This window comes from Crocodylus siamensis, chromosome 15, assembly GCF_052110815.1.
Source record: "Crocodylus siamensis isolate JL-2025a chromosome 15, ASM5211081v1, whole genome shotgun sequence".
Lineage (NCBI taxonomy): Eukaryota > Metazoa > Chordata > Crocodylia > Crocodylidae > Crocodylus > Crocodylus siamensis.
Window position 1 is genome coordinate 8235915 of NC_143409.1, and position 22883 is coordinate 8258797.

At 43.7% G+C, this 22883-nt stretch overlaps 1 protein-coding gene across 2 annotated transcripts in view; it reads left to right on the top strand.

Moving 5' to 3' along the window:
* The first annotated feature begins 1272 nt into the window (after window positions 1-1272).
* IGF1R (insulin like growth factor 1 receptor) overlaps window positions 1273-22883 on the top strand; it is a 257818-nt gene continuing 236207 nt past the window's right edge. For both annotated transcript variants that reach the window (XM_090029479.1, XM_090029480.1), the window contains exon 1: window positions 1273-2131. In XM_090029479.1, the coding sequence (XP_089885605.1) occupies window positions 2038-2131 (94 nt within the window). In that variant the 5' untranslated portion in view covers window positions 1273-2037. The remainder of the gene's footprint in view (window positions 2132-22883) is intronic.

Consider the following 22883-nt stretch of genomic DNA (forward strand, 5'->3'; position numbering starts at 1 on the left):
GTGTTGGGGGGACAGTAGGGTGGCCATCATAGAGGACATTCCCATTTTCTGCTTCTCTGCCCTCTATTGATATGAAACCCAATGCCTTTATGTCCTCTATAAAAAACAGAGGACATAAAAGCATTGGGTTTCGTATCAATAGAGGACAACTGGACTGTCCTCTATGATGGCCACCCTCGGGGAGAGAGAAATGTCTTCTAAATGCTTCGCCTTCCCTGCGTGGAAAGCATTCCTGGATAAAATAGGATTTATGGCCCATTATATCTCAGTGCCCAGCCGCTTGTAAGAGTTGTATGAAACAGGATATAGGTTTCCCTCATTTTATGCAGGTTTTGTATGTGTGAATTTATTGTTATGTGATGACTTTCTTATACCAAAAATTTGTTACATGTGAGGTAAATTCACTCTGACACAATCGGCATGGTGGAAGCCCGTATAGTCAGCTGCTTGGTGCGGTGTGTTGTGGGAGTGACGCACCAAAATACAGCCCCCTGTGTAGATCTGTGCAACTCGATCATTGTCTGCGACACGTGTTTCTGTAGTTTCCATCTCCATTATGACAGTGCCCTGTGCTTGTGCAAACTGTCTGCTGTTGGCGAGTCCCAAAATTGTCTTGAGAAACTGGGAGAAACGGGTCTGGGGGGCAGTACAGTCGAGGTCTTGGAACGTATCTTTATTTGTTACATGGTCAAGTGGGCTGCCTTTATGCGAATTTGAGTTACGCACCGTTTTCCAGGGACGCGTGTACACCTTAAAGAGAGGGAGACCTGTATATGGCCCCTGATATCTTGGTGCTTAGGCCTTGGTTCTTCCTGCCCACCCCACTTGGAAGAGTTGGATGAAATAGGATTTATGCCCCACGATATCTCAGTGTTTAGCCCCTGGTTTTCAGCCCCTTTGCTGGAGGTGGATGAAACTGAGCTATCACGGGCCAGATATCCTGTGTTCAGCCCTTGGTTTTTCACCCCCTTGTACGAGTTGGATGAAGTAGGATATATGGCCGCTGACATCTCAGTGCTTAGCCCTCGGGTCTTCCTGCACAGCCCCCTTGGAGGAGTTGGATGAAGTAAAATCTATGGCCCCTGATATCTCAGTGGGTGACACCGGACCTGCGGCCCTCGCCGTCGTGCAGCCGCCCCGCCTCAGCGGCAGGAGGGCAGCGAGGGTCTCCCCTCACCTACCTGCCCGTGTCCGCGGCGCTGCCCAGGCCCGGCCCGGCCCGCGGGGGGGGAGCGAGGCCCCTCCCCCCCGAGCGCGGGGGCGGCTCCGCTCCGCGCTTCCAACCGCCGCCTTTTGCCCGGCGCCGCGAGGAGCCGCGGGAGGAGGCGGAGGCGGCGGCAGCGGCGGAGACTGAGGCGGAGGCGGAGGCAGCGCGTGCGTGCGCGCCCGCCAGCCGGGTCCCCGTGCGGCGGCGGCAGCAGCGGCAGCAGCAGCGCGAGGCCGAGGCTGTTGTTTACCGGAGCAGCAGGAGGACGGCGGAGGCCTCCCGCCATTTCAACGCCCTCCGCCCCTCAGGGGGGTGATTTTGTGCGCGCGGAGCCGCTTTGTGCGCGGGCAGGCCGCGAGGACGAGCAGGAGGAGGAGGAGGGGGCAGCAGTAGCAGCCCTCCATTCATCGCCCCCCGGGGCCTGGCTCTTCTTTTTTTTTTTTGTGTTTAATTTTATTGAATAATAATTTTTTGCGGGCCCACCCTTGATTGATTTTTGTTGTTGTTGTTGTTTTTTTGGAGGAGGAGCGGGGTGAAAATGGAGGCTGAGGATGCCCCGCGCCGCCTCCCGCTCGCAGCCGGGCGCCGGGGCTCCCTGCCCGCCGCGCTGACCTGATCCACCGGGTGTTGGCTTATTTATTGGGGAAGGTTTTTTTTTTCTGCTGGAGGGGAGGGTTGTCTTTCCTCCCCTCCCCTTCCCCCTGGTTTTGGGGCTTTTTTAAAAAAAAAATATTTATTTTTAAGTGTTTTTCCCCTCCCCCCGCCGTTTGTTTGTTTTGTTTTGTTTTGTTTCTGGGAACGGGGGGTTTTGTCCGTCGCAAGGAAAAGGAATGAAGCCTGGCGCCGCACCGGGGTCCCTCGCCTTGCTCTGGGGGCTGCTGCTGGGCTGCGCCGCGCTCTGCCTCTGCCCGGCCAGTGGAGAGAGTGAGTACGGACCGCGGGCGGGTGTTGTGTTGTTGTCTTTGCACCTCCTGGCCCTGCTCCACCCTTGGAGAAAAGCCCCCCCCCGGCCTCTCCCCTCCCCAGCTGTCCCTGCGAGCTTGGTGAAGCCGCGAGAAACTCCGCGCTGCATTGCCCGCAGGAATTGGAGGAGCACGGGGCGCTGCTGCTGCCGCCCTCATCTCTTGCTCTCGGCTTCGCGTGTGTGTTTTATCCCTTGCCCCGGTGGGGTTGTGTCTTTTTTTTTTTTTTTGGTTGGTTTGTTTGTTTATTTTTTTGGGGGATGCAGCAGTAGTAGGTTGTTGTCCAGGGGAGGGTGGGGAGACTAATCGGATGGCACTTCTAGCATGGATCCAACTCGGGGTGGGGAAAGGCTGGAAGAGGTGTTGATGACTGGGCAGAGCTAGAGGAGGAGAGAGCAAGGGCTGCGGAGTGGGGAGGGTGTGCAGGGTGTTGGGCTCTGGATACTTACGTGTGTGTGCATTGGACCCGGGGACACGTGGTTGTGGGTGGAAATCCTGCATTGGAGAGAGACGGGTTCATTTGTGTGTGTGTATATGCAAAGGACTTGTGCGTTGGAGGGGAAGTGTGTGTAGGGTGGGTCTGCATTGGAAGGGGGGACACGTGTGTGTGGAAATCCTGCGTTGGAGGGGGAGATGAGTTTCATTGTGTATGTGTTCTGCCTCGGAGGGGAAATGCGTGTCCCCCCCCTCCTCCAATGCAGACCGACCCTGCACACACATGTGTGTAGAAATCCTGGATTGGAGGGGGAGGTGGGGTTCATTTGAGTGTGTGTGTGTATGGAAAGGACTTATGCAAGGGACTGGTGCATTGGAGAGGAAATGTGTGCGTGCAGGGTTGGTCTGCATTGGAGAAGGGAACATGTGTATGTGCGCGTGTGTGTGTGTGAATCCTGCATTGGTGGGGAGACACGGTCCATTTGTGTGTGTGTGTGTGTGTGCATGCAAAGGACTTGCGTGTTAGAGGGGAAGTGTGTGTGTGCGTGCTCAGGGTTGGTCTGCATTGGAGGGGAGAAATGCGTGTGTGTGTGGAAATCCTACATTAGAGACATGGTTCATTTGTGTGCGTGCATGCAAGGGACTTGTGCACTGGAGGGGGAGTGTGTGTGTGTGTGTGTGTGTACGGTCAGTCTGCATTGGAGGAGGGAACACGTATGTGCGTGTCTGTATGTAAATCCTGCATTGGGGGAGACATGGTCCATTTTTTGTGTGTGTGTGTGAATGCAAAGGGGCTTATGCATTGGAGGGGAAACGTGTGCATGGAAGTTGTGCCTTGGAGGGGAAACATGGTTCGTGTGTGTGTCTGCAAGGAAGTTGTGTATTGGAGGGGGCCCAGGAGTGGGGGGCGTGCATGGAAGCTCAGCCTTGGAGCAGGGAGGTGGTTGTGCAAACCCACTCCCGTTTCCACTGGACGAAGATGTCTGGTTTCTCACTGCTCTCCATCTCTTTGGACTCTGCTGTTTCGGAGTCGCCAATGTCACGATTTGGCTTTTTGCACGCTGCAAACCTATGATGCCGGTGATTTGCCCGCCCCCTTTCGGGGGGAGATGTAGCAGGCAGGGGCCGTGGGCGGTGAGATTGCAGCCATGAACAGGCACCTGGGGCTGAGCGGTTTCCTCGTGGCCAGGGGGGATTCCGTGGCTCTAGGGTTGTTTGCATTCAGCTTTAGTCTCCCCTCAATTTTTGGAGGTGGGTGTGGGGGCGATGGCATGAAGGGATGATGTTAAAAGGGCTTCTTTTCCTGGTCAGATCATTTGGCCTCTCTCTGTTTTGCCTTGTAGTCTGTGCTCAGGAATAGGATGTTTCCTTGCATTTAGGGATGTAAAAACCTAACTAGTGAGCAGTAAGTTGTATTTATTTCTAGAAAAGGGGAATGGGGCCAGGAGAGGGAGAGCAGGTTTGATCTTTCAGCAGGAGAAGGGAACAATTTTGAGGCTGGAGGTTTGCTAATGAATAGGTTTTAGGCTGGAGAAGAGAATGAAGTGCTCTGGATGCAGTGGCTGGTAGAGGAGTTGTAAAAATGTTTTGAGGAAGGCTGGGGTTGATGGAGTCGGTAGGCATGTTCAGTAAGACTGCGTGTCTTTGCACAGTGCATGCCAATTAACTCTTTGAAAATTAGGGCACAGTTTTGCCATGTGTGCTCTGGCAGGGCTGGAGAGGTGCCTTCTGTCTTGGAGGGGCAGGACCGTTTTGGCTGGAGCTGCCTTAGAGAGATCCTTAGGTTTAAAAACTGAAAGCCATTGCTTTTCTTCAGGAAAAGGCTTACACAAAAGAAAGACCGACCAGCATAAAGGAAATGAAAATGAACTTGAGAGACCAGGTCCAGTGTATTTTTAAACGGCCAGGTTTAAATTACGTTTTTTATTAACTTGTGAAGAGCATCTTCAGATAGGGTTCTTGCTTCTCATAGCCATTCTTTTAAAATAAAGCACTAGTAACATTGTAGGGTTCAGCATTCTGTCCTATAAAATGTTTGCACAAGAAATAGCTTTTATTTTTTGTGAAGTACCTGGGTATTTAATTTTAAACATGACCAGATACACCGAGAAACTTCTCTGAGCTGAACAGTTTCTCTAATCAAATCCTCTCTGCAGTTCACAATGTTAAGAGTCTCTGTTTTTGTGAGTTATTACAAAAAGAATTTTGCTGTTAGGGGGAAAAATGATCTCCCAAGCAGATGTTTTGCATCACTTCATATTCTTCCCTCTCCCCACAATTGTGGAAGGAAGATTAATCTTAATTTTTATTTGTTTTTCTTCTATAATGTGTCACAGCCAAAAGGCACTTCCATTTTCGGTCAAACAAGCAAGACATTCCTAAATAGGAATACAAAGGAATTACAACAGAGAGGAAGAAAGGTTTCAGATTAAGAAAAATCTGTCTGAGATCCAATGATCATGTTTAAAATGCAGGTAATGTAAAAGGGAAGGTTCTAATCAATAACAAAGTTTGCGAAAAATATTCAGAATGAACCAGGGTTTAAACATAAACCCCAAATAACCCTCTCTTCCCCCTCCCCCCCCAAAAAAACCCCCAAACAAAAACAAACAACCCAGCAACCAAACAAACAACCACCCACAGCAATTTCATTGGGAAAAAGAATGTCACTCTGGTCAAGTGTGAGATCTGCAGGTCAGGGGAGAGAACCCCCTCACATAAGAGGTGAGTTTAAAATGCAGCCTACGCTTAGAATTTCCCTGAATGTTCTTGTGGGCGAGCATGCTGAGACTCAGTTTTCCTTTCCTCACCTAATGTTAACTAAAAAAGGGAGAAAGCTGGAAGTGTGCGAGTTAAAAGGCCCAGAACAAAAATACTATTAACATGGTATCTGGTCTGATGCTGCTGTGGACCTATTATATCCCTGCATCAGTTTTATCTTTTTTTGAACATTATCTTACATACCCAAGCTATGCTTTATGTTCCAAATGTTAATTCACAACGGTACATCCTTATGTCTTTGGATCCATAACTCAGGCTGTGTAGTAAAAATCCTTATGAATGTAAGTACTGTACTACGCACATTTATATTTTTAACATCAAAGTCTTCTAAATACTTGGTAGAGAATATAGATGTGCATACATAACTATCCAGGCAATTTAGATAGCAAATATACAGTGTTTCAGTATGAAGTGTTTTGTGCATTAATCAGATGCACCAGAAATTGAAGAGAAGGGATGATTTGGAAATGATCAGGTAATTGTTATGGTAAGAATCTGTCAGGAGAAACAATGAGGTTGTCGGTGCTTATTACTTTTTGTTGGTATTAAGCCATGTGCTCAAATGTTTTAGTACCAGTATTGGGACAATGGGTTGTATGACTCATTAGCTACAAGGGTAGGGAAATGCAATGGGCTAAATCTGTTAAAAGGGTAAATTATAGGAACAGTTGTGGATTGTGAGCTAGTTTCAGTGTGGAGACAGTGTTGGGTGAAGAGAGAAATGTTTTTCTTTCAGTAAAGCAAAAGGAATCCAGCTAGCACTTGATTAGATAATTTGTGGAAAAAAATGGTTTTTAATAGAAGCAGAAAAAGGCTAGGAAGTAAAGAATAAATCCAGCTAGTTTTTAGGCTGTCATCAAATAAATTAATTTTCTGGTGTTAAGAGCGGGGGTTGTTTGGATGCTATAATCTGGTAAAAAATCTGACCCACAAAAAAAAACTTCCTTTCTTGTCAGTGGAATTTTGATATATCTTAAACATGAATTAATTCTCATTCAAAATCTGGTGTTTGCCTTTAGTTGCATACCAGATTTTGTCTATATACATGGTTAAAATGTTCATATAAAGACAGGTCTGAAGTTTTTAAGTCTCCTTTAACTGATAACTTACCTAGAGATAAAGCAGTTATTTATCTGAAGAAAAGTAAAAAAAAAAAAAAAAAAAAAAAAAAAAAAAGAGCGTTTTGAAATATGAAATTAATGCTTAATAAAGTTGTTCTTTTTCTTCTTTCTTATGCTTCTGGTATTTATATTTAAGGAGTATAAAATACTATGTAGTATTATTAGGGATATAATTATTGGATTGTAATTCTGCTTTTAAAAACTGCATTATTTAAAAATATTTTTTTTCTTATGGATGGGTCAAATTTCTGTTTTGGATCATAATTTTACTGATGAACATTGAAAGTTTTTGTATGGTGGGAAGAGAAGGTAGTTCAATTACTCCATCTATGCAATTTGTGAAGGGAACGAACTTCATACTAATACATTTCCTTGCTACTTTTGGGGTTTGTGCTTACAAAGAACATGTAAAAACAGACTCTCTTCTTCACCCTTTTGGATCCACAGTATTTCAGAGTAAAGAACTTTCTCAACCGATTCCATGTAATACGTGGAAGAGGGGAGCTTAAAAACGGAATCAAGTGAAATCATTTGAAGTAATGAGTATTCCCCAAAAACCTGTAGGAGTTTGATAAACAAGAGGAAAAAACGTTTTTTGTATGCATTCTTTCTGTCCTTTTCACAAAATGCTGAATTTCATGAGCAGTATGTTACTTACTAAAATCTTACTTTTTTCTCATTTGGAATATCCAATCCTAACCTGAACTGAGGAACCATTGCAACTCTGTAAAATATTTTTTATACTTTGGTTTGTGACTTAATAAATCACCTTATTTGAATTTTGGTCTAGATCTTTTACATTTAGAAACACTTGGATATTTTTAAATGAAAGCAATTTATATAATGTGTAGCCATAAATACTGTTCGACAGTGGGGAAATTCAATTGCTAGTGGCTGAAAAAATTAGTGTTTGCAAGTCTCACTTCAAGGCATTTTCTGAGGTGTAAGTAGATTCACCTTCATTGTTTTACTGAAACTTGAGCCCACATCTTCCCATATCCAGCAAGTTGTTTCAAAGCCTGTGCAACTTCAGTATATTTTAGGCTTATCTAACAAAGTTTGGACTTTTTTGTAAATTTCTGGGATTAGGAAGATTTATACATGTTGGATGTATTGTAGTGGTAAAACAGAATTTGTGCCTTTTGAAATTGTAGCAAAAAGTTCCATTATTAGGTATCATTTAAGTCACAGACAACCTTTTTCTTTCTAGGTAAATCAATGCACTTTTACAAAATTTGAAAGCCTGTTTTAGAAAAACTGTCAGTTTAAAAAAATGGTTGCACAAATGCAGGAGTCAACAGACTATACTTCAGAAATACACACTTGTAGGATTTAGCCGAACTGCATTGTTAGCCAAAACTATGACAGGTGCTCTCTGAGTTAAGATTTGATTTAACTTCTGTAGTGCCATATCTGAATATGTATGTTGTTTTGGATGCAAAATATAAGACTGACAGACTGAAGACTGGCAAATGAATAACCATATACATGCATGTGTATAAGGAATAAAGATGCTGTATGCATACTGAAGGGGGCAACAATGTTATCACCTCCCCAGATCCTAAATTGGTTAACATTGTTCTGGTCAGGACTGCTAATTTTTTTCCAAGGTGCTTTTTAAAGGCATCTTTGGTGGGGTGAGCTTCTGCTGGATTGATTAGGGGGATGCATCTCTTACCAAATCCTAGTATTGCTGGAATGTATATATTTACATATATTTTAAGGCTTTGTTCAAATATTCCTTTAAAGATGGTTTAATTAACCTTCACAAATGCAAAGCCCCGGCAATCCCTGTGAGTTTCTGTTAAGTCACCAATTACTTCCTTGAACTGCAACATATGCAATTTAAAGAGCACAAGGCAACAGAGTGTTTAAAATTGGTTAACATGCTGAAAGAGCAAAAAGGTTCCTAAATCCTGTGTGCTGTTTCTCTTCCAGACTTAAGTGCCTGTCTGCTGCTCTCAGGTGCTCAAGTGAGACTAGCATTCACAGCTAGAAATCTTGTCCTAAGTTATTCTTTCATTGGCTTACTCCATTCTTTTAATACAAGGATACTCCAGGAGGAGGAAGGTGTGATGGTGCTTACCTTTTCTGGAATGGTCTGTGGTGAGGACACCTACCTAGAGAGGAGGGGATCTGGGTCTAGCCAGAGGGAACTCAGCCCACAACTTTGGCTGAGTACCTCAAGCACCAGGCTAGAGATAAGTGTATATGAATCTTGGATTTGTTTCTTCTCAGTGATGCAGCTTCAATGGAAGGGGTAGGAAGTGCTGTATTTCCCAGCCTTGCATATCACCTGGTGGTTAGGACGCTTTACTGGCAGATGGGCAGCGGGGCTTGCCACCTCTTTGGGCTGATAATGGCTTTGATCTTGGATGAGTCCTCTTAATATGTGAAGCCTAAATATGAAAAGGGGAATACTGTCACCATCTTCTCCAGTGGCTCTTAATTGGAACAAGAAAAAAAAACAAAAGCAGTCTTGGTCCCTGTGCTTTGTGGTGAACTCTTCTGTTAATGGATGTCCGGCATGCTCGGCTGGGCTTGTTCCCTTGATGCTTAGCTGCAGGGGCAGTGTTTGTATATCTTCAGTGGGCTTAGGTATGCGAGTGATGTCTGCTCAGCTCGGCAATAGCAGAACTTTAGACACCTAAGTAACTTATTACTGGTGAAAGTTAGGTGCCTGAATGGTTAGGCAGTTTCTGGGGTCTGTTCATTTGAACTCCTAAATTCTGCCTCATTTGCTCTCTAGATACCTATGCATTATGTGGACCTGACCCTAGTGCAGTGGCTCTCAGACTATTTTACACTTAAGGCATCCACCGGAAAATGCAAGTTCTTAGTTTTTGCTCTTTGTTTTTTTTGTGTGGAAAAATAATAGAGAGCAATTCTTCTGTTGTGAAGAACACATGAAGATGACACATCTGAATGTTTATAGCACGGTGAATTTCTTGCTGATATTCTGGGTTCATCCTGTTGATCATGTTTGCACACCTAACAGTGGTAACACAGCGTGGTACCCTGTGATGTCCTTCAAAACAGTTGAAGGTACCCCAGGGTGATGTGGCACCCTGGTTGAGAATCACGGCCATAGTGTATAGGTGTCTTGGTGACTTTCATGTTAGGTTTGATGATGACTACAAATCTTTTAACACATTTGACCCATCTTCTGAACAGGCAGGTTGGTGCATTATGGTATTACCTTAGCAGGAATAAATCAACCTTGTAATCCTGTTAGATAGCACTTGCTTGCAGTGTGGCAGCAGTGTTGGGGTAGTTTTGGTATGAATCTTGCTAATATAACTTATTCTCCTAGAGGAGTGTACTAGTTAATGTTTTTCTTTGTTGACAAATTTGTGCTTTAAGAACTGTATTGACAGATACTGTATCGTTCTGATTTCTTTTAATGCAAAGTAAGAGGCTTCTTGCCAGCAGAGAATTAATATAAGTTGCTGCTGTATTTTTGTATAATAATGGTAGATGTTATCTTGTGTGCGTTGCTACTGCAGGAATTAATGCTGGTAATCTTAACTTAGTTTTTAAGGACATGGGTCTTTTGGATTAATCCATTTGAACCCAGTGACTTCATCTCCTCCGTGTTGCCAGCAGAGTGCATATTTTTTCTTAATTGAAATACTTCTGTGATGGTCAGGGAGAGTGTTATCTGCAAACCTGTTACTGGTGCCATTACAGGCTGTAAAGATAGCTGTGTTTACTTGGAAGTGTGAACATCAGTACTGATCAAAGTGCTTGCTCTTAGCAGTTAGGTTGGTTTTTTTTTTTAGGTCCTTAGGGAAAGCACCATCTTGTTAAAAGTGGGTATGGTGCAGGTGTGACACAATGAAGAGATGTATAGAGGGCATCAGGACTCACCAGATTTTGGAGACAAACTTGTATATAACTGTTCAGTGATTTTTCTTTAATTGGCTGTGTACTCATTTTCCTGATTCTTTCCAGCTACGCTTTTGAATTTGAATAATTTAGTTAAATAAACTTCTCTTTTCAGAATTATATATAACTTGTAATCTTTCTATGTTGATGGGAAGGTTTTTAGGGCACAAGAAACATTTAGAGCATGATTTGCTAGAGTCCAGGCACCCCTTTATCTTAGCCTTGTCAAAGCACATCCTGTTTGGATTGGATGTACTGTACCTGCTGGTGGGATTATATGCCAGGTTTATACAGATTACTTCTTAAATTATTCATGATGCAGTATTGCAAATAATATCTGACAGCCTTGAAATAAGTGGCTTTATAGTAAGAGGGAACATCCATAAATTAGAGTGAAGATAATGTGTGTTTTGAAGTGTTGTTTCAGTTTCAGATACTTGGAATACAACAGGTATAATTGTGTGTACTTCTGAAGTATATAATAGAAAGTACATGATGCTCAGGTGGTGGTCTGTTTTGATGCTTCCTGGGAAGGATGTGCTGTACAAACTGGCAGGGAGGTGGACAGGCTCCAGCTGTCATTCCAATTGGTTATGCACAAACTGTTTGGAAAATTAAGGGTGTGTGTGGGTATGGGGGGGTGTATTTTGTGTACAGCAAGGGAAGCGAAACTGAGATAGGGTAATGCAGAGGTAATTTCATGGTATCTCTGCATTTCTTGCATTGCAGTATTTGTGGGAACATCATTTTGCTGCTAGAAAGCCTGGTTTTTATCTCGTGTGATGCAGATACAGACCACTGCATCTGCTTTGTTCAAGGACACTGGCCTAGAGCTTGAGAAGACATCTTGATGCTAGTTAGTGTCAGGTGAGAGACATTATTAGGGGTGTGTCTGCAGAATTTAAACTTAATTTAAGGAAGGGGATGAGGATCTTGGTTTTTATGGTTGTAAAGACAGCCTTCTGCAGCCTAAATTAATTCAGTGCTGCTTTTCCTTATGTTTGAGGACAGGCAGCTCATCATTTCCTTTTACCAGGGCTCATTTGAAGTTAACAGACTCAAATAGGATTCTTCACACCAGCTGTTCAGAAAGTGGTAGCCAGCAGCCAAACTGAAGTTGACAGTCCAGTCATTTTGTCAGGTTATCCCCGGGGAAAATGACGAGCAGAGGTAGGCATTAGAATGGTTTGTGCAGTAGCAGCCACCAGAAAATCGGGCTGTTTTGGGGAGTATCTTTCTCATGTTGGAGCTGAGGGATTCTGGTTGGAGGAATATAGCTTCCCCAAGCATGATCTAATAATAGCAATCTAATGGCGATCCCAGCCTCCTGCCCAAGTGCTGTGGACAGAGAGTTGGTTTGGGCTGCTCAGCAGGGCCTTCCTTGTGTGTGAGCTCCCTCATCTTTCTTGGTTTCTGCTTTGGAATCATCTCAACTCTATCAAACAGTGTAGGCAAGTTGAGCTCCTTCTGCAGCTCTTACTGTTTCTCTCTCAGCCTTTTCTCTGTGTGTCCCAAAAAACTTAAAATTATTTCACAGCAGAAGTGATGTCTGCCACCGTGCTGGGGAGACAAAGCATATAAGGCATACAAGCATCCTGTAGAGTAAAAGCCGGGGCGGTCGGATCAGCTTGGAAATGCTCTGTCTAACATTGGAATAGCCTGCTTTTGTTCTTCCTTAACATTGTATTATTTTCCCTGGTTTTTCCTTGAGGGTTTGGCCCATAGTTAAATGCACACCTTGGTTTAGCATCTTCAAATTTCACAGGTTTCTTTCAAGATGAGAACCAGTCAGGAGAATGTAGAGAGGCTTGTATTTGGTGCTTTTAGGTGTTTTCAACCTTGGTAGCTCTCAGAAGGCAAGTAGAATTAAGTTGACATCATTTTTAGAAACCTGGTGGAGAGAAGGAGATTCTTCAGTGCACTTTTGTTCGGCTTAGTCCCGCTGGTGCAGCAGGGGTCTGGGGATGAATCCAGCAACATGGTGGTGATATCCCTCTTCTGTACAAAGAGATTTCTGGCTGTTGCTTTCCAGCTGCTTCCTGTTCCAAGCAGGTGGAAGCAGCTTGTGGGTTCTGTATTAGTCTTTAGTTAAATTTGCCTTCCCTGTTTCTGGTGCTTGAGATTTTTTTCCCCCCCCAGAGCTATGCATTTTTATTGGTTCCTGTGACTATCCGTGTCTTCCAGAAGGAGCTGAGGGAATAGGTTTCCAGCTGCCTCAGAGACGCATGTAATTTTCTGTTTGCATATGTGTGTGTGAGCTCCTCTTCCTCCTTCCACTTAAGAGGTACTGGGGGAAGAGGGAATTTTCAACTTGGACAGTGCAGCTATCTGATTTAACCCAGTGAACAGAAAGATGCCAAAGGTTGAGGGGTCTGAGTCTTAGTCCCTGGTGGTTAAAGTCCGGGCCTATCTGCGTGCACTTTCCGAAGGACCCAGCAAAGAGAATCTTTTTCTTAAAGTAAAGGTTGATGTCTCTTGCTGCTTTTTCACTGGCCAGACACCGAGTGGAAGTTAGAGATGCGCAATTCTCTTTCCCAAAACCAGGGAAAACGCATCTATTTGCTGCTCCAAACCTGAGATTTGGCCTTGGTTTGAGGACATGGGCTGGGTTTTGAGAGTGCCTGGGTTGCAGCCTGGGAATGGCCTAATGTTTTGGGTAGAAACCACATGAAATAAACTCACTGGGTTTTGTCTGTGGGCTATATTGTCTGTTTTTATATACTGGCAAAATACTGTTTGTGTTGGAATCTTTAACACAGCAGAGGAGGCTTATTTCACCCAGAAACACTTCTTTATTCGTACCCATTTTTATAAGTCACTTTTTTCCCCCTCTTATTTTTCTTTTTAATCCCTGTGTCTTTAAACTAAGTTCCTGGATAAAGCTGAATTTGTGTCCACGTCCAGCGTTGGAGCTATAGTCAGTGTTGTATATAAATGTGAAGAGATTATTTTAAAGATGGGTCAGTAGAGAGAGAACATGCAGCAGCCCCACAGTCAGAGAAATGGCCTGATGAATAAAAGAAATGTGGTGTTTCTGTTGGGATTGCATCTGAGAGCTACACTGAAGGAAGGTGGAAGATGAGGGATTGTTTTTTACATGGTTATGTTTTGCATGTATCAACATCAGTTTTCTTTGTGCGTCCCACTGTTCAAATAAACATGCTGCTTGACCAGAATTGGTGCCAAATATCCACTGATCAGATATACTAGCATTGTGTTGTTTCCAAGTCAGACTGAGAGCAGCAGCTTTACCATTCAATACATTTGAGGAAGATTATGAAAAGAATTTGGGGTGGATCACAATAAAGCAATAGCATCAGAATAACTCTGCTTCAACAGAGCTGAGCTCCCATGGAAAAACACTGTCATCTTAACAGATGCAGCGTTATTTTGGAGGTTCTGCTGTATAAGTATATAGGCTGTAGTTAATTGTGATGACAACAGATGCAATCTCTCCAATTCTTTCATCTTGTGAATATTTAAAAATACTCTGCCAAACAGAAAGTATTGACACTAATAATGTGCTTTCTGGGGCGGTACTTTCTGGACTTCTTCCCATGCTATGGATGTCCGTTTTCATTTCAGACGGTTCTTTCTACAGGCGGGTTAGACTAAATACTTACCACTGGAAGGGGGCTTAGTAAGATCATGTGCAAGTGCTCGTGTTGCTACTAGCAGCCATTGTACTAGTTTGAATGGTGTTACATTTTATTGGCAGTGCCTTAAAAACGTGGACAAGACCTGAGTTGGTTAACCTAGCAAAAAAAAAAGTTTCCAATGTATTTAAGAAAAAACAAAACAAAAAACTCTTTCTTAACCCCCTCGCCCTGCATTTAAGTAGTCAAACCAGCATTGTGTGATGTTTTTTTTTGGTGTTTGTGTACTTGAAATCAGTGACTTTATTTTTAAATGGTCCAGAGACTGTTGCTGTCCTTGAGAGATATGGAGACCCTAAATCAGATGTTATGTTGCAGTCCTTTGCAGTTGTTTTCACAGTTGTTTTTCCCTCCAGATTTGGTCCTCTTATAATACTGTTTTGACAGTTATGGATTTGGGGCTTTTTTTTTTTTAAAACAGCAAATAAAACAACACAGCAAGATGTCTGTCATCCATGCATTAGCCTCTGTCTGTCTGCTAGTGGGATGGAAAAGCCTCAAAAATATTGTAGCTGGATTTAAAAAGGGGACTAGATAGTTTTATGAGCAACAACATTGGTAGTCATGCATACTAAAATAAGGGGTGATCAAATCGCAAGCTTCAGAAGCATGCCGGGGTTGGGAAGAAACTTATTCCCCCTCTATGTATTTGTAACTCCTGACTGTAATATGGGAATAGCTGCTGACCTTGCAGGGATGTTAAAGGACTTATGAATGTTTTATAATGCTCTGAGAAACTTGGATGACTTACTAACCTGGAAGAAGTAGTTCTTACTATGAAGCAGGGAATTATTGACGATTTGAAGATGACTTTTTTAGTAAAACTGGGGATGCAAATGTTGAAGATGTGGGTGTCAACTGACTGACAAACGGGCAGCATGTGCGCACGTGCCTGTGTGTGTGCGCCTGCATACACATGCGCCCCCACCTTGTATATACATATGTCCACATAAGAATAGTAAGTTGCTTAAGGTTAGGAAATGCCAAAATGAAGGTGACCCATGCAGCTGTAATTTGAACCTCTTATGTATAAGGATTGTGATAGTTGCTTCTTTTTGCATTTTGTTTTTAAACTCTACAGGACCCATATTCATTGTCCACTGAATATGTAATTCATATTAATCGCCAAACTTGATTATGATTTTAAAATGAACAGGAAACATTTGATTTCAATCGCTAACTTTTAATTTTGTTTTCAGTTATTTTTAAGAATGACTCTCCATTAATTTGCAAGCATGAAAACACTTACTGATTTCTGAAAATTATCTGTATCCCAAATTTAATGCTTTTTTGCCAACTAGGAGTGAGTATGTATTATACGTTTCACCAATTGTATAGCTTAATGTCCACTTTATTTAGATTTATAATATAATGCAAATATAAAACTTAAAAATAGTAAATGATACTTTTGATGATTGTCAAACTTTGAAATTCAAGCAAAAAAAATACATGCCCGACATTTTAAATTTGCATTTCTTACTAGAACTGCCATAACAAGCCTTTCAGTTAAAATATACACGTTATTTGTACAATCATCTGAAGCTGATGTACTTGTTGAACGTACAGTCATCTGAAGATAGAGAATTGAACTGATTCTCATTCAAGACTTTAGAACTAGTAGAGCTCATCCTCTCAAAATTAGTTTTTATTCATAAGCTTGGTTTTCCTTTTCTCAGTTGGCATTCCTTTTATTAACTTCTAATTAGACATTGTGTGCAAGTAGATGAATCCAGTAAAAAGAAGAAAATGTCTTCTGGAGTTGCAGGACAAAGTACTTTTGTCAAAAGCTGCTTTTGCATTTACACAACTTGCCAGTAACTTGCAAGAGCTTAGTGATTGGTCTTAAAAACTTAGCAAAAAATATGTTTAATATTTATTTAATTCAATAGGTATAGTAAGTTTTGGTCTTAATATAGGTTGTCATACTTTTCCAATGTAATTTTTTATTTTTAAAAGAAAAATATGGAAATAAGTTTTAAAAGCAAAGCATTTTTTAAAAATCCATCTTGACTTAATTCAAACTGGTTCTGTGCTTCTATGGCTTGAAAATATGTAACTCAGTCTTTCATAGCCAGGGAGGCACAGTCAGTCTTGTGAAGTTTGCTCAGTGCTTTTGCATGTAGCTTTCCATTTGACAGTACTCCTGTTTAATGATGGGTGCTGTAGAAAATGCAAAAAAAATAAAAATTATTTATTTATTTTAAATAGCATGACTATCGTACTGTTGCCTTTCCTGTAAAGGTCAGTGACTGAATGGTAACTGGTTTTTGGGGTTTACACTGTGGATAGAGTCCCACAGATGGTAGCAAAATTGCAGCAGCCCTTTAGGATGCTTATAAGTCTAGTACCTGTTAGTAGGGGTGTACCAATAGAGATTTTTTTGGGCTGGTACCCATGGCCAATTTTTAAGGAGTCATATTGGCCAATACCATTCTGATACCAATATGCAGCCGGGCAGCTTGGAGACCAGTGTTGAGCTGATAAGTCTGCTGTGGGGGAAGGGGTAGGGGAAGGAAGGGGCCTGGAGGGGGCTCCCCCCCACCCCCCTGATCTGCACTGTGGGCTGAGGTTGGGGCAGCACTGGGCTCTTCCTGGAAGGGGTTAGGGAATGGCTTGGGCTGTGCTCAGGGTGAGCGGCGGCGGTGCTGGGAGGGAGGCCACAGCGGGGCTGCAGCCACCCCAGAATTCACCATAGCCCTGCTCTCAGCACTGCTACTGCCTGCCCCAAGCGCAGCCCAGCTCAGCCTCCCTTGTCCTCCACTGAGAAGAGCCTGGTACAACCCCAGCCCACAGCAGCAGCCTGCCCTTGCTGTATGTGCAGATCCAGGGGCAGACACCCCCCCCATGCCCTCCCGGGGTACACGAAGGGGTGGGAGCTTCCCCCCCACGTCCCCAGGATGAGCCGCAAGCGACTCCACCCTGCCCTGCCTTGACTGAGCAGCGCCTGCCCTAGCCCCACTCCCTCCCTTACCGCTGGGGCCTCAATCTGCATGCCCCTTCCCCCACGGCAGATTTACCAGCCAATGCTGCTCTCCAAGCCTCTGGGCTATGCTGGCTCTGTACATGCTGCAGCTGTGTGAATGCATGCAGCATTTATTGGCTGCATTATTGGCAAAAAAAGCTAATTGCTGATGCTCTCAATTTTCCTTATATCGGTGCTGGTCCAGTATGGGACTGATGTATCGGTGCACCTCTACCTGTTAGCACAGGGCTGTCAAACTCGCCTTCAGCCAGGTCCTGATCTGCAGGGCCAGCAGCACTTGGGATGAGTGGAGTCGGGCGACAGTGCATTTTGAGGGGCATGCGGTGACATGGGGTATCATGCATCCAGGGGGTTGCTGATGATGGTCATATGTCTGTTGGGGTTCTGGGACCCTGAATTCTGTGGTAGGCGATGCCCCCCTATCTTCCAGTTGCATGCCAGAGTGGCTCCGTGGGCTGTATGTTTAACACTCAGTGGACAAAAGGGTGTTACAGCAAAAAGCTCTGTTACCCATCACGCATGGGGAATGGGGGGTGCCAGATAACCAAATATGCCGGTTACCTGAGAGGTGTCTTCGCCTGTGTTTGGTGCATCAGCGTGCCGGGGGGACAGGCACTGTGCTGCTTCTCCCTTGTACACATTGGATACATTGGATTAGAAGTAAACTTTATTTATTTATCAGTGAATTTGCTGGGGCCTGAAGTGGGACTTTGGTGAAACTCCAAGTGGGACTTCCAGTTTCACTTTTGCTACATCGATTGGGATGCTGGTTAATGAAGTGCTGGCTAACGTGGCTTTTACTGTATTTGTGTTTGAGGGAGATTTGGCATACTATTCTTACTTGTGGCTCTTTGCAGCTGAATTTTAGGCTGACTGAAGTTGAATGGTGAGTCATTATCCTGTTGGTAAAAATCACTTGATTCCAATTTTCTGTTGATTCTGTAATTGCTCAAGTGTGAAAGCAGAGACTGTCTGAAGACTTTGTGGTGAGGAATAGTGAAGAAAGACAATGGAATAAAATGTGGACATTACTTTCTTCAAAATTTATTCTACGCTACCACTGGCTGTTGGACCAAAATGCACTGGATTTGCTGCTTCAAAGAAACAAAAACAAAAGCAGGTGAGCTTGGGTGCATTAAAGGCGCAAATATTTTGGTCAAGCAAAATCTGCACTTTATCAGCCTGGAAGAATAAGAAACTTTTAAGGGTTTCCTCTGTAAGTGACTCAGAACAGTGGAATTATATTCCCCGTACTCTTGGTCACCTAAAATATTTGGCTTGCCTTTTTCTTTTTTGAAAACCCTCACTTTCCTCTTTTCACTTAAAGTTGTCATTTCAAAGCCATCCGGTTCCCTTGTATGCTTTTTCCTGCTGCCCCTGCCTAGTTTGTCTTAGCCTAATTGCAAGTCAAGGGAAAGTTGTACATATGGAAGATTGCGTCATCTGGTAGCTAGAATCACAGAAAAATAGGTGTGGAAGGGATCTCAGGAGGTCCTCTAGTCTAACCCTGACTAAACCATCTCAGTTGAGTGCTTTTCTAACCTTTTTTTAAACTTTTAAAGATGCAGATTGTACAGCTTCTTTGGGTAACCTGCTCCAGTGCTTAACCACCCTCATAGTGAGAGAGTTCTACCTAACATCCAACCTAAATGTCCTCTGCTGCAGCTTAAGACTTGCTCTTTATCCTGTCCCCTGTGGCCACAGACTAGACTATTGAAGGATGAGGCAAAATATGGCGCATGGGCTGGATCCGAGCTGCTAGGGGACTCTGTCCGGCCCACGTTGGGTCCCTTGGCCCTGCCTGGTCCAGGCATGGGGGTACAGCCCAGGCTATGGCATGTGTAACTGGTTCTGGTGTCTGGACTCTGCTTCCTGGCAGCCCCTGCAGTGGTGGCTCCTTCTGGCTGCTGCTGCTAGCATCTCTGCAGGCCCTGTTGCCCAGGCACCCTGGCCCATCCACCCTGCACCCACCACCAAGGGCATTGGATGAAGCAGGTAGATGGGGTCTCTGGGGAAAACAGCTGAGACAACTGCAGGGTGCATGTGCTGAGCTGGGTGGAAGAGGTGGGGCTGTGGGTGGGCAGGGAGTAGCATCCTGGAGTGGAGGCCCCATCTGCCTGCCTCATCTGATGCCCTTGGTGGTGGGTGCAGGGTGGATGGGCCAGGGTGCCTGGGCAACAGGGCCTGCAGAGATGCTAGCAGCAGCAGCCAGAAGGAGCCACCACTGCAGGGGGGCTCCCCCCAAGAGTGCCAGGCCAGGTCAGTACACCCCTCTGTCCCTACCTCACTGTGCCACACTGGGCCAGATCAGCACACCCCTTCTCCTACAGCTCACCAGAAGTCCTGAAGTGGCCTTCCAGTCAAAATAATAGTCTACCTTTTGGACTCTCTTCATTTTCCATACAACCACCTTCTGCTAGGTCAGTGATTCTCAACCTCATTAGACTCCAGGCATTCTTTGGAAAATGTTAGGTCTTAGTTTTCAATTTTTCTTGACTAATAGAACAATTTCTTTTGTTACAAAGAACTGGGAAAGACCACAACAGGTGACACCACAATGAAGAATCGCTGTTCTAGGTATCTGATGACTTACCAAGTATGTGTCCCCATCCCCCCCAAGTCATCTTTTCTCCAAACTAAGTAACTCTAGTTCTTTCAGCTTTTCCTTATCAGCCGAGCTTTCTGACTGATTAAAAACACTACCTCAAATGCATGAGAGCGTGGAACTTGCTGCTGTCAGAAGATTTTGATTAGATATTGGAACATGCTATACTAGACTTATCCTGTGATACGTTGCACAAATATTGTTGGAGATGATGGGCACATTGATTTAGCGGGAGGGATATGGAGTCCTGTACTCCAATTTTTATTGGATTAAATTAAATTTATTAATTTATTTTTGCTTCTGAATTTTATAAAGAAGGCCTGAAGTATTGCAAAAAGAGGAAGTTCAGTTCTTAGAAGGCCCTTGAGGAAATAAATGGTAATGACCTGCACATTTCCTATGCAGGTTGTTTACGAAAAATGTGTGAGAACAGGACTTGAACCCAAGTCACCTACTTGACGCTGCAGTCGGGCCAAACAAAGAAATACTGGCGTTGACTTTTCCATAACTACCACCTCATGCCTCAGCCAAGTTCTAGGCTTCCCTGAGCTTTTCATATTAATTGAAATGAATCTGAGAGGCTCAGGGTGGCAGTGATGCTGTATGTCAGAAGGCAAGGTGGGCGACTGGATCCCCAGATATTCGAAAGGAAAGTTGCCTGCTGATTTGGGTAAAGGGCACCTGGCATGTTTTGTCAGCGTGCCAGGGCAGAGTGAGGAGCTGGAAGAGGGTGAACCCTGTTGTGGGAGGTGTATGTGTTCCACCCAGAGCTACAGGAAATTGGGAGAATAAGGAGGCGGTAGATATTTACTGTCTGAGGTGAGCCTGGCTTTTAGACCTTGCTGATGTGACAGGAAAGATCACCCAATCTTTATAAAGGCCCGGTATCCAGCATCCTTATCCAGAAAAGCTAAACTTACCTGCAGGTGTGTGTGCTCAAAGAAACAAAGAAATAAATTACTCTGACAGTGTAAAGGACTCTCCTAAATAAAAAGCTGAACAAACAGAATATGCTCTAGGCACAGGGCTGAAATCTGATAGTATGTGGAAAGGGTTTCGGTTGTCTGGGAGGCTGCAAGACCCCGGATGTCTAGGTGGTGTGAGCTTGCAGTTAAGGGTTGCCATGCTGACTGAATCATACAAAGTATCCGAAGGATAGCAAGAAAAATGTACTTTCACTTGCTGTTGAAGGTCTCAAAGCTGCCTCCATGGCAGTGTTCAAGTTACTGAGTTGTACCCTGGTATCTGAACTTGAGATGTGAATTGCTAAGTCCAAAGAGAATGCCCTATTGTTAAAACAAGCAACTCTCTAAGCTACTTTTTCTTTTTTTAAACCCTATTTTAAAACTCTAGTACACTTACTTTTCCTTTATTACAACAGACATCCTGTTCTTTCAGCCATCATAGAATGTATATTAGCATTCTTTTCATGAACTTGGAGTATTAGTGTGTGTGGCTTTTTCTTTTTTAAACCAGCAGGGTGTTAAAGGCTGCATGTCTTACCACTGTTTTTCTGTTCAGTGTCAGGGGAAGGGTGGAGGAAGAAAACAATGTCAGAGGAATGGAATATTTTAAAACATTTTATATAACCATGGAAAATCCGCAGCCCCATATTCCTGCTTCTCAAAAATATTCCTGGTAGTGGTTCTGCCAGCCTTGGCCACAGGCAAACAGTAGGTAAAAGCTTTCTTATTTATCGTAGGGACATAATGCACAGCCTTCTGAAAATACCCTGGAGCCCAAGGGTTGGCGTTTCACCACAGCTTACTCTTGAGTTTCAGAAAATAATGCAAAATGCCTAAAATTTCTGAAATTCCTGACCCAGTCAGTTCACTTGAATAAAGGAGCCACGGTTTTTAAACCAACCATCTCAGGATCAGGCGCTCCCCTCCCACTTCCTGATCTGCCTTTTCCAGATTTGTAATGGGTCTAATGCTGATTGACTTTTTTCTTATTTAAAAGCAGCCATTGAAGGGAAAAAAATCTGTACTTCCTGTTGCTCTAGCTAGAGGCTATAGAGAACAGCTCTTGGAAGTTTAGGCACTTGTTTGGGCCTTTTAAAGGAATTCTTAAGAAGATGTTTTGCTTTTGACGTACGAAGGAAGGGCCACAAGTTAAAAGGATTTCATTATAGTTAGTACAGCAGGGCACGGATCATTGCATGAACTAAACTCCTTTCCACGGTCTCTGATTGTTTTTATTTAGCTTTAGTGACCAGGTGCCAGGGCTAGAGTACTGGGGTAGCATATAAATCCATTCAGAATGGTTTCTCTTGCAACTCTTTGGATACCGTTAAGTTGGGGAATCTTGAATCATACTTTTTTTAAATCTGGCTGTGTGAAGAATGCAATTTAGCGTGAGAGTCTGTCTCCAGCTCTTGTCAGGTCAAATAGAGGTTGGAATTAAAAAACAAACAAACCCCAAAACAAAAAACCCTAAAAGTCCTCCATAGTCATCTGGTAAATGAACTTCTTTTATATCTAGGGTATAATATGTAAGTGTTTCATCCATTATCTTTTTTTAAGATGATGTCCCTCTGCACCCTTGCTGGTGTGTCTACATTGCAGGTCTCCACTGGGCTTTTGCTTTAGGAAGGAGCCTGCCTCATCCTTTCCTTCAAAATCCTCCCTTTCTTTTTTTTGAGGATTCCTGACTCTTCAGACAGGCAGCTTTTCTCTTCGTTCAAAATGTGATAAAAGCTTACTAATTTACACAGGGTCTCCTGGTTGTGTGTGCGCGCGCACACATACATGCAAATACATGTGTGTGTGCGCGCGCACACATACATGCAAATACATGTGTGTGCGCGCGCACACATACATGCAAATACATGTGTGTGCGCGCGCACACATACATGCAAATACATGTGTGTGTGCGCGCGCACACATACATGCAAATACATGTGTGTGTGCGCGCGCACACATACATGCAAATACATGTGTGTGTGCGCGCGCACACATACATGCAAATACATGTGTGTGTGCGCGCGCACACATACATGCAAATACATGTGTGTGTGCGCGCACGATCAGAACCCTTGAAGCTTTCCCTCAAGTTTCTCAACTGTTTTTTGGCATTGCCTGTCACTTTTGTAAGCATCTCAAGGCAGAATGTGTCGCATCTTGTACAGCATCAAGCACATGGTTGTTTCCTATCAACAATGACACTGCAGATTACATTCTTGTTGAGCAGCAACATGAGTGTTAATTTAGATTACTGGCTGTAATAGAAAAATCAGTTTGTTT